This window comes from Physcomitrium patens, chromosome 2, assembly GCF_059467195.1.
Source record: "Physcomitrium patens ecotype Gransden chromosome 2, ASM5946719v1, whole genome shotgun sequence".
Lineage (NCBI taxonomy): Eukaryota > Viridiplantae > Streptophyta > Bryopsida > Funariales > Funariaceae > Physcomitrium > Physcomitrium patens.
This window is the reverse complement of record NC_143411.1, coordinates 24,372,974-24,385,046: the sequence shown is the minus strand read 5'-3', so window position 1 is coordinate 24,385,046 and position 12,073 is coordinate 24,372,974. Positions and strand designations below refer to the sequence as shown.

The following is a 12,073-nucleotide window of genomic DNA, read 5'->3' as shown; positions in this document are numbered from 1 at the left end:
TCTTTTAAATTGATATTGTTTTTAGCAATTTCTTTGTTTTCAAGTCTTTTCTTCTATTCCTCTTAAGCAATATTAAACATATTAGTTTTTTAATGTTATTATGGCAAAGATTATTGAAATGAAGAATGCAAGAATAATTGAGAGATTTAATATTTGTAATGCATCAATTCAATTTACCACTACATGGAGTAACAAGATTCTTAGGAATTGAAGATATAAAGATGACTGAAGCTGCTTCAATATCTTGACCAAATCATATTACTTCTCTTATAGTATATCACCATTCTAATATTAAAGAACTAAGAAATACTTTGTTCAAAAAATTTGATGGTACAAGATCAAAGTTTTAAGAATTCATCAATTAAATACAACTAATAAGGAACTAATAAAGAACTAATAAGGCTTCATCATTCAAATACAACTAAAAATAAGATTGAAAACAACCACAATAGTCATAACAATTTTCAAAGTTAAAAATATAAATTATACCAAGTAAAAAATTTCAAATATATTGATAATATACATGTATTATTTTTTTATTTTTATTGATTCATCAACACATAGATACAACAATATAAAAACAAAGAGCTTGTAAGATTCAATCAACTGAAGTCTATTACCAGGTTCAAGAAATAGTCCAATTCCTATGATTAAGCCTAAAAGAATGGAACCCCAGGTGTCCCCCTAGAAGAAATACAACAAACGGTAGAGCATTGATTACTGTGAGTCTGTAGATTCATGATTCTGGGTGAAGAATGTTGCTTCCTCTAGATCTTCTTATTACTGATAACATCAAAGCTTATCCTGTTCTGTTGCAATCGCTGCAAGTAGTCAGTCCCACCAAACACTACCCCTGGTGTGAGAACCCCTCCCTTTGGAAGCCTTCTCCGTTCGTCCAACATGACCAAGGCCGCCTGAATGAGCACTATAGGAGTAGTCACATATCCAATTTCAGGTCCCACAATCCTGGTGACAATTTCCTTGTCCGGCTTCTTACTAGGTGTCACCTGAGCAGCATCAGAATACCCTCGGCCCACATAATACAGCTTGAAAGACGCTGCTTGAATTTCTTCTTCACTAGGACCCTCCTTGTGGAATATACCCAAAGAGAAAAGCTCTGGGTATTGCACTAATAGCTTCTGACCATATTTGAATTGCGCAAATATGACTAAAATGAAGCCTAAGATGAACATTCCTATTACTCCCATAACTGACTTCTGCACAACATAGCACCCGTAATGGACTGGCTTGATGGATGTCCATGGGTGTTCATCGAGGGGTGAGTCTTCTGATGCTTTGGGAAGCCCATTGGGGTTGTCGATCACTGTGGCATGTGTGCGGCGCACTACAGTTGCATCAGCGGATGGAAGCTTGATAGCCCATCCGCTTGTGGTTTCCTCCCAGTGGATCAACCCGCGCTTCATAGAATTTGTTGGAATCTACAAAAGAAAGCCAAGGTGACTCTTAGAATTCTAAGAAAACCAGGATTCCCTCTCGAAGACATTGTGCAAAATGTTTACTAATATTCATTAATAACACTCACAATGAGATCTCTCATATGGGAAATGATTGAAAGTTTCCAAATATTTCTCAACCTATGATACATATTCTAAATTTAAATTTACGTCGCAACAAAATTCAGTAAAGAATGATGATTGAACTCATCGATTATTTCTTAGTCTTCCAATGGCTGCCAAGTTTACAGAATCGGACAAAGGGTTTACTTAATCTACGGTGCTCATGTGTCAAAGGGACCCTGAAATCGATGGTACAATATCACTCAACCGATTAAAGAGAATCACAACTTTCCAGATTATGCGGGGGAGCATTGACAGCAGGAACAAGAGAAAAATAGCAGGGTGCTGCATCACTGACACCTGCCACGATTCGGGCGCCAAATTCTAACTATGTTCAAGTTTTCAGGTAGCTTAGCTATCAGCTTCATAGATCTCATGAAGTGCTGGAATAAGAGGTGAATGCCTTGCCACCAAAACTCGATATCCTTAAGGCAACCTGAGACGAGCAAACTCAGGCGATGAACATTATTTACCTGAGGACGAGAGCGACGAGGTCTTGATTTTCGGAACTTCTGAAGGTTGGCTTGATTAGCAACGCCCAGGACTAGAGACTCCCACGTTCCTATATTCCCCTTGATGCTCTTACCGGAAGTTTCGAGAATAAGATACGAATCGACCGAGTTGGGCACAGAAGGAGATTCCCACTGTTGTGTGTTGTGAATAACACCAAATTCCGCCGGAATTGAGTCATAGCCGCACGCGCTCACCACCAATGACCCTGGACGGCATCATGAATAGATTCGTATTCAAAAACGAGACACAATTGCTAACATCATGCGAGTCGATGCATGATCAAGACTGCAATCAATCCTGAAAGTCTTTTCAAAGTATTCGCGCCACAATGCCTTCATCAAAACACCAATACGTTTTTCGCAAAACAGAGAGGGAGAGAGAAGAAATATCACATGATAGGCTTATCACATCAGTGGGCATTTGCAACAAACCAGTCTGAGAAGCCTTCTCATGATACAGATGCTCCATCTGCTCCATAAACTCTGGCTCTCCAGTGATGTCAAGATAATCGACTCCGGCCTCCACACAGGCCTCAACAACAGGCCGCCCATACTTTCTGTAAGGGCCAACGCAGCTCACAAGAACCTTAGTCTTCTTGCATAGAGTGATGAGAGATTGAACATTGTTGACGTCTGCTTCATATATGGAAATCGACGAGCTTAGAGAAGGATTCTTGTCACCGGATGCCCATGTCAAAGCAGCGGCGAGCTTTTCTTTGGAGCGACCAGCAATGGCGATTTTCCGAGGAACGGAATTGGGTGGGTTGGCGAATTTCAGAAGCTCACGGAGGACATACTTCCCAGTGAAACCTGAGGCACCCAGTATGACGATATCTACTAACTCCTCCGCCATAACCACTACGCTTCGCCTCAAACCCGAAATACTACAGAAATTGCTTCCCCCCAATTCAGGAAAAATAATTACACAAACGAAAGGCTACAGGATTTTAAATTCTCCGCACAATCTCACCACAAAATGCAGAAAACCAATAGCACAAACTGTGGGTGAACCAAGCAAGACTACAGATGAACCCAAGGAACACCCAACAAGGAATGCAAACTGAGGAGGTGGCACTTGCGGGCGGACACTGCGTGCGACAGTAGCTACGAGCCACTTGGAGACATTTCATATGTTTGGACAAATCTGCAAATGCACCGTAACGAGCAACCAAAAAACTTCAAAAAGAAAATAAATCACCCTGTCTGGTTTTTGCCTTTACACCACGAAACCATGCTTTGGCGCTGCATGATCGTAGGGCGAACCAAGCCTTGAAAACATTCGTCCTGTGCATCATCTCCTTCCCGTCTTGTGCAGGATTGGATAGGGTTCGTATTCCAGTGTGGCGTTTTACCGGGCCCTGTATTTTCCATACGGTGGAGATGCGGTGGGTTGTTCAATGGCTGGAACGGATGACGTTGGAGATGATGGGGATTCAAGGGAATTTGGAGGTGATTATGACATCCTTCTGCAAGACAACGTGGTGCAGAAAAGCTATGCATTAATGCCCCCAGATGCTGTAAAAAGAAGAGCCAATAGCAGACTGTTAACACATCAAAATGAATTTCACAAACTTGAGTCTGTGGCAGTGATTTTTCAGTAGGAAAAAGTACAGAATCCTGGTATTGACATGTTTGACTGCGGAGAGTTATTGGCTTGGGGAATTTTTGAGATAGCCACTGGTGCAATGGATGGAGTACTAGAGATTGAGTTTTCCATGTTTGAAGTAGAAGCTTTGACATGGGGTACTTGTACTAAATGTGGCCAATATGCAGATGCAAAGTGGTACTTATGCAATTTTGGAGGCTTTTGGGAAATTACAAAGAATTTGAATAGCATTTCATTGTGTTTGATTCACACACATGAGGCTTATCTAAAGTATGGTGTAGATTTTTTCTTAGTATGCTTTGGGAAAGTTGTAAAGATCAAGAAGCTTGATTGATTGGATGTGTAGAAAACAATTTTGCACTTTGGTGCTTGTGTGCCACCTCTATGATGTATAGTGCCTCTAATTTTCCATCTAAGTTTGTTATCTACATAAATTGAATATAAAGCCATGAAGGTCTAGGAATTCTATATTTTATGATCCATAGAATAGAAAGCAAGAGGCAAATAAGTTGATTAATTACAAAGACTTATCACAATAGAAGTGTGCCTTGTACTAGGTGTACATGTGGCCATACTTGCCAATATTTTAAAGCATTTTTATAATTATTTGATTTTTTATTATAATAAATAAATTAGATAATTATTTTTTAAAATAATTAATTAATCAAAGTAAATTTCAGCAAGAATAGTATTCTATTAGATATTTAAAAAAATCTAGATTTTTATACTCTAAAAATATACTTGGACAAAATTAGCAATAAATATATAATAGAGGATTTTAGAAATTATAAGTAAATGTAATGAGTCCATCCAATTAAAGTTTTTATTGGTAATTTTTTTCTAAAAGATCACATATAAAGTAATGTAAGTTTTGTCACGGATATATATAATTACTTTAATAAGAAGTCTTAAGTAGAAGATACACATAGGTGGATTTGATAATATCATTAGCAAAAGCTTCATAATTGCGGATTTGACTTTATACATGTTTGTAGTTGATTGATAGGTTAGAAACTTAGCCAACAAGTTAGCCATGTATCACACATGTTGGCAACTTATGGTACAAGTTGGCCATGCAATACTTATGTAGGAAACTTATTTTGCAAGTTAGGTACATTGTCGTGTTGTGATTCAGCTGCTATATGAAAATAATGTAACTATGTACTTAATATATAATTTACTAAGTAACATACTGAGAGCCATGTTAATAGATTTTAATTGGTTGTAGAAAATAATTTGATTATTACCTTGAAAAGAGGCTGTTTAAAAAGATTACGATAGAATTTGTATAACTTTAATTTCTTTTGATAGTGGCTTTTAAGATTGGTTTTGGTTGATAGTAACTTCTAAATATTTAGAGTCACCCTTGTTAGACATTGGTTACCTTTTGTCAAGAACAAAGACTCGATGAGGAAAAATATACACCAAAAGGCTATCTCGATATAATAAGTCAAAATATAAACAAGTAGGTATATTAAAAGGAAACTGGAATGGCTATTGCCACAAGACAAGAAACTAAAGACTCTTGAACCTGGACTAGAAGCAAGAAAGGAGTTGACAAGAGTGAAGAAGCCTTCACTCTTGTCTCTATATATACTATCTAACTAGGGGCTACGTGGCGACGTTCTATAGGACCTCCAATATGTGTTGACTTTGTAGGACACATGCCTTGACTTACAAGGCAAGTTTTTCTACGTGTGGGCCACATAGTTAGCTTGATCTTCAAGCTAACAACATGTGTGGCACATGGCCAACTTTTTGACCACGTTTCTAATCCAAAAAGTCAATTAAAGACACCTATGAAGTCAAAGCAGCATCTAGGAAGTTTCTAGGAAGCTTCTATATTAAATATTATAGAATTAACTTACTTTTATCTACTTTTACTTACTTCTACCTATTTCTATATGTAATTATTAGCTTACATGATTATGGCCGTGACATTACCCCCCCTTCTAGAGACGAGTTCCACGAGGAGCGGTCATCATATGTTGAAGAAATCTATGATGCGACGAATTGTATTCGCCACATACTCTGATCTCTGTTCTCTTCGAAGATGATTGATAGGGCCTCTCAACCATCGATAGTGTCCCATACCAGGGCGGGAAGACCACCCAGTTATTTGATCATTATTGAGGCCTTCATAACTTCCTTCGAATAGAATATTCGGAACACCATCAGGAGTTGTTCCTACTTCTAGCAAAATCACCAAACATCGGGAGTCCCTTCCCAAATCGTGATACCAAACGCGTTGTATCTCACCATCTATTCGAGGAAGAACATGTCGTTCTTGAAGATCTTCATCTCGATTGCGTCGTCTTGAAGGTTGTGACAATCGTAATGTCTCGTCCGGCAGGTCAGCAAACGAAGGTTCTTGAGTTGAATCTGCTGGTTGTTGGCTCTCCATCTAATTAGCGTCACAAATGCAAAGAAGTTACAAACAAGGATAGGAAATTGAATGTTATCTTGCCTCAATCTTGTCTCTTTTATAAGAGAGATTTTCATCTTGGTTTTGATGGATGTCGTTGATGAAAAACTTTGACTTTAGTTGATGCATTTGCTAGATTCCTGGATGGCTCCCATGTGCGTTCACTAATATCATATCCGCGCCAATGAACAAGATATTCCAGCTTATTTCGGCGCCGCCTTGAGTCTAATATCTCTTCCACCTCAAATTCTTCATTATTATCTACTTCTATAGGAGGCGGTGGCATTTGTCTTCTTCCTTGTATATCCACTGTCTTATATGGTTCAAGAAGAGATACGTGGAATACAGGATGGATCTTCATTGACTCTGGTAGATGTAACCGATATGCAACTGGGTTGATCTGTTCAGAAACAGAAAAGGGGCCAAGCCTACGATAGTCCAACTTGTCACAAGGTCGAGTAGTCTTGATATTGCGACGAAGTAGCCATACCTTATCACCCACGTTGATCTGTGGTTGCTCCTTACGATATAGATCTGCGTTTATCTTTTGTCGTTCTTGAGCTTCCTTCAATTGTGTCTTCATTATTGCATGTAACTCTGACAACCGATTTGCCATATTTTCTGCTGCAGGATTATCAACTTTTGAAAAATCAAAAGTATCAAGTCGTGGATGATAGCCATAATTGACAAAGAAAGGTGTTTGTTGCGTGGAAGAATGTACTGTATTATTATAAGCAAACTCTGCCAATGGCAGAAGGGTTGTCCAATCATCTTGTTGGTAGTTGATAGTACACCTTAAATATTGCTCCAAGACTTGGTTTACGCGCTCTGTTTGTCCATCAGTTTGAGGATGAAAAGCCGAAGATAGTTTTATGTCCACTTTTAAAATCTTGAAAAGGGTCCTCCAAAATCTTGACACAAATTGAGTTCCCCTATCCGATATGATATCTTTAGGTAATCCATGATAGCGATAGATATTATCAATGAAAAGCTTAGCTGTTTCTTCACCTGTGATAGATTTTGTACATGGCACAAAATGTGCCATCTTGGTGAAACGATCTACTATCACAAATATAGAATCATAAGATCTTGAGCTTGGAGATCTGTGATGAAATCCATAGAAACAGAAGACCATGGTTGTTCTGGTATAGGTAATGGCTGAAGAAGTCCGTAAGATCGATGACGAGGAATTTTTGATCTTGAACAAATATCACATGATTGTACAAAGTCTTTGACTGACTTCCACATTTGTGGCCACCAAAAATCTCTTGATATGAGTTCCAAAGTCTTATTATATCCAAAGTGCCCTGCTGCTGGAAAGTCATGACGTGCTTGAAGAACACGTAAACGTGCTTCTCCTTCTGGAACATATAGGCGTCCTTCAAAATATAATAGATTATTCTTGAACTCAAACTTAGAAGGATCATGAGACTTGGAAGAATTATTCTCGATATCATAAACAAGAGGGTCTGAGGACATACTGGACTGGATTTGCTTGAGAAAAGTTGAATCAACAGTCAATGTTGATTTCATTGCTCGGAGATGAAATTGCTCCGGTTTCAAGAGGACCGTTCTTTGTTGCTCAAAAGCTGCATCTCCTTCTTTTGGTGCAAAATAAGAACGTCTAGATAGGGCATCGGATAAACCTTGTTGTTTTCCTGGCCGATAAGTGATAATGAACTCGAATCTTGACAAAGACATACTCCAACGAGCTTGACGACGATTCAACACGCGTGCTGACATGAAATACTCGAGGTTCTTGTGATCTGTATACACAGTGACTGGACTAGAAGCGCCTTCTAGATAATGACGCCATTCTTGAAAGGAATCCACGATCGCAAGAAGTTCTTTATCGTGGATCTCATAATTGATCTCGGCTGCTGAGAATTTTCTTGAATGAAAAGCTATCGGATGGAGTTTGTCATCTGTTCCCATTTGTGATAAAACTGCACCCAAGGCAAAATCTGATGCATCTGTTTCCATAAAAAATGCCTTGGAAAAGTCAACACGATATAAGACTGGTGCAGAGACAAACGATGTCTTCAAGGCTTCAAATGCTGCTTCCGCTTCTTGATTCCATTGAAATTTATCTTTACTAGTCAAGCGTGTAAGTGGAGCTGCAACTCGTGAGAAATCTTTGATGAAGATCCGATAGTAATTCGTAAATCTCAAGAAACATTGAACATCTCTTACTGTCCTTGGAATCTTCCAATCCACGATTGTTTGGACTTTCTTAGAATCCATCATGAGACCATCATTTGAAATGATGTATCCTAAAAAGTCAACTTGAGTAGTGTGAAATACACACTTTTCCATCTTGGCGTACAATCCTGCATCTCTAAGTTTTTGTAATACTTGACGAACATGTATTTCATGTTCTTCGACGTTCTTAGAATAGATCAGGATATCGTCTAGATAGCAGACGACAAAATTGTCTAAGAATTCACGAAATACATCATTCATGAGATGTTGAAAAGCAGCTGGTGCATTCGTGAGTCCAAAGGGCATGACATTATATTCGAAATGTCCATACCTGGTTCGAAACGCAGTCTTCCATTCATCTCCTTCTTTGATCCGTACTAGATTATATGCTCCTCTTAGATCTATTTTTGTATAGATTTTAGCTTGATTCAACTGGTCAAGGAGTCCTGATATCAAAGGTAATGGATACCTGTTCTTGATTGTGATCTTGTTGAGTCCTCGATAATCAACACACATTCGTAAAGATCCATCTTTTTTCTTTACGAATAGAATTGGAGCTCCTGCTGGAGATTTTGAATGGCGTATGAAATTCTTCGCTAAATTCTCGTCAATATATGTCTTGAGTTCAGCCATCTCATCTTGCGATAAACTGTAAATTGGTCCAAATGGTGGCTGAGTTCCTTCCTTGAGGTCGATTGAACAATCATATGGACGATGCTCAGGAAGAATATCTGCATTCTTTTTCTCAAAAACGTCTTGATACTCTTGATATTGACTTGGAATGCCACTTGAAGTCTTTACGTTTTCAGAAATAGGTGCAGCATAAAAAGCAAAAGTTGATCCTTCTTTTGCTGCGTGTATAAATGCTTTTGCACCTATCAGTACGGGTTTTACTATACTAGACTTATAATTTTTTACTTGGTTGGTAGAACTATTAATAACTCTTTGGGAAAAGTCAAGTTTACGCGAATTCCAATCTATTCGAGGGTTTTATTTTTCTAGCCAGGATAAACCTAAAATAACTGGATTGGACGGGGATTTAATTATGTTAAAAGCTATGTAGCTATCATGACCGTCTATTGTTACTTTTATAGGATGAGTTTCATGAGTGACATCTCCAGAAGACAAGGGACGACCATCTATGACTTCTACATGTACTGGTTTAGGTTTCTGTACAAAGGGTATTTTACGACTTTTAACAAATTGTTCATCTAAAAAACATGCTGAGGCTCCCGAATCTAATAAAGCAGAGGCTTTGTAATTCTTAGGTCCTAAATATAAGTCTATTATAAAACAAGGAGAGGGTTCTGAGGAGAGGATAGGACCTTCATTAGGAATTGTACAAGGTTCCAGCTGCACGGTCCCTATTGTAGCTGGATGAATCCGTTTTCCGACATGTTGTCTTCTTTGACCGTCGTACCCCTCATTTTATAGTTGCGTCGTTTCTTTGGACAATGTTGACGAGTGTGCTTAGGTTCTCCGCAATATAAACATAATCCTTCTTGACGACGACGAATCTTTTCTTGCTCAGTTAGAGGTTTAAAACGTACTGCATCAATTTGCATGTCTTCTACTTCCGAATGTACGTTTGGCAAAGATGTTGATGTTGCCATTGAGTAATAACGTTGAGGTTCCCGTGAATGATTCTCAGATCGAAATTCAAAAAGTCGATTATCACATTTTACCGCAAAATCGATTGCTTGACTCAAAGTTTGAGGATCAGGTAAGTTGAGCATCAATTTCTTTACTTCGTATTGCAATCCATAAAGAAATTGACTGATGAGTGCAGCATCATCCCACTTGATGTCAATTGCAAGTTGTCGAAATTGTGAAGCATATACTGTTACTGAGCGATTTCCTTGTCGCAGAATTCGGATCTTATTTGTTGCAACACGAGTTGCATCGTGTTCACCATACATAGATCGAAACTCCGCCAAAAAAGCTTCCAAATTGTCCAATATTGGATTTCGTTGTTCAAGAAAAGACGAAAATCACGATAATACAGAACCAGAAAGTAGAGTGCCAATAAACCTGACTTGTGATCCTGGAGTTGGATAGCTTTGCGGTTGAAGTTCAATTGCCAATTGTACTTGATTGATGAACCCTCGAAACTTTGATCTCGTACCATCAAATTTCTCGGGTAAGGCAATTCTTGGTTTTCTAGTGCTTACAGGGTGTTGTACAATTAGAGAAGGGACATGATTTGTTGTAGATGTTGAAGCAGCTCCGATCATCTCTATATCTCCACTTTCTGCTATTCTTGTTCTTTCCTGTGTTGGTGAATTGAGTTGATGCATCGCAAGCATTAACTCCCTCATTTGCTCTTGCATTTGTGCCATTGCACTCTTCATTTCAACAAGCTCTGCCATAATGACACTAAGAAGAAAAATTTGTTTGATATTGCTCAAGACAAAAGAAAAGAAAGACTTGATAACAAAGAAGATACTAAGAACAATATCAGTTTAGAAGTGGGTAATCCGCAAACTTCTAATACGCTTATGTCTTGTCAAAAGAAAGGGGTAATCCACTCTTACTCAAGAAAAAACAAAGCTCTGATATTGTAAGTGTACTCTTGTCAATCTGTCAGGGACAAAGACTCGATGAGGAAAAATATACACCAAAAGGCTATCTCGATATAATAAGTCAAAATATAAACAAGTAGGTATATTAAAAGGAAACTGGAATGGCTATTGCCACAAGACAAGAAACTAAAGACTCTTGAACCTGGACTAGAAGCAAGAAAGGAGTTGACAAGAGTGAAGAAGCCTTCACTCTTGTCTCTATATATACTATCTAACTAGGGGCTACGTGGCGACATTCTATAGGACCTCCAATATGTGTTGACTTTGTAGGACACATGCCTTGACTTACAAGGCAAGTTTTTCTACGTGTGGGCCACATAGTTAGCTTGATCTTCAAGCTAACAACATGTGTGGCACATGGCCAACTTGTTGACCACGTTTCTAATCCAAAAAGTCAATTAAAGACACCTATGAAGTCAAAGCAGCGTCTAGGAAGTTTCTAGGAAGCTTCTATATTAAATATTATACAATTAACTTACTTTTATCTACTTTTACTTACTTCTACCTATTTCTATATGTAATTATTAGCTTACATGATTATGGCCGTGACACCTTTGAAAACTAATTTTGGTTATTTTATTTGGTGTTTAGAGCATAAATTATGTAAATCTTACAAGAAAAAGGGTTGAAGAAGTGTTTTAATAGCAAAGGAAGTAATTAGGGCACCAATATAGAAGAATGGAGATGGATGATGCAAATCTTCATTCCTATTGGTCAAAAATCATGACCAATTGGCTATGAGGAGGCTGCCCGTGGCCATATTAGAGATTAGGGTTAGTTTTTTAGGGCCATTTGAGCTTTGAAGGCTAGGGTCAGCAATTTTAGGATTTTGGCTATGGTTTTGGTGCAAAGCTTGTATGATTTGGAGTTTATATGAAGGAGATATAGGCACTCAAACTTAAGGTGTTGATTTGGGAGCTACTGTCATTATATTTGACATAACGTATGTATATGGAGGGCAATTGAAGATCGGCGATCGCGACTAGAGAAAGCACTTTTGCGGCTACACTTTTTGTATATTGATTGCTAGATTCCAAGTTGAAGTAAAGGAGTTATTAGATTTTGAAGTCAATGCATACAATCTAAGGGTAGTAAGTGACCTGATTTATTGGTGGTTGTGTTTTGAGCTATATCTTGAGCATTTGACAAGGTTTTGGCTCAAAATTTCA

At 38.2% G+C, this 12,073-nt stretch overlaps 1 protein-coding gene across 1 annotated transcript; it reads right to left on the bottom strand.

Annotated features, from left to right (window-relative positions):
• Positions 1-509: 509 nt before the first annotated feature.
• Positions 510-3,364, bottom strand: LOC112293227 (putative mitochondrial saccharopine dehydrogenase-like oxidoreductase At5g39410). Its single transcript, XM_090248363.1, has 3 exons — positions 2,522-3,364; positions 2,051-2,295; positions 510-1,439 (listed from the first exon to the last, which is right to left on the bottom strand). Exons 1-3 carry the CDS (start codon positions 2,940-2,942, stop codon positions 768-770), a joined length of 1,338 nt encoding a protein of 445 aa, XP_090104489.1. The 5' UTR covers positions 2,943-3,364; the 3' UTR covers positions 510-767.
• Positions 3,365-12,073: the final 8,709 nt, after the last annotated feature.

Coding starts and splice junctions, on each gene's coding strand:
- LOC112293227 (XM_090248363.1), bottom strand. CDS start 2,942: ATGGCGGAGGAGTTAGTAGATATCGTCATACTGGGTGCCTCAGGTTTC. Junction 2,296..2,521: donor TGAGAAGGCTTCTCAGACTG/GTTTGTTGCAAA, acceptor GATGCCGTCCAG/GGTCATTGGTGGTGAGCGCG. Junction 1,440..2,050: donor CTCGTCGCTCTCGTCCTCAG/GTAAATAATGTT, acceptor TTTCTTTTGTAG/ATTCCAACAAATTCTATGAA.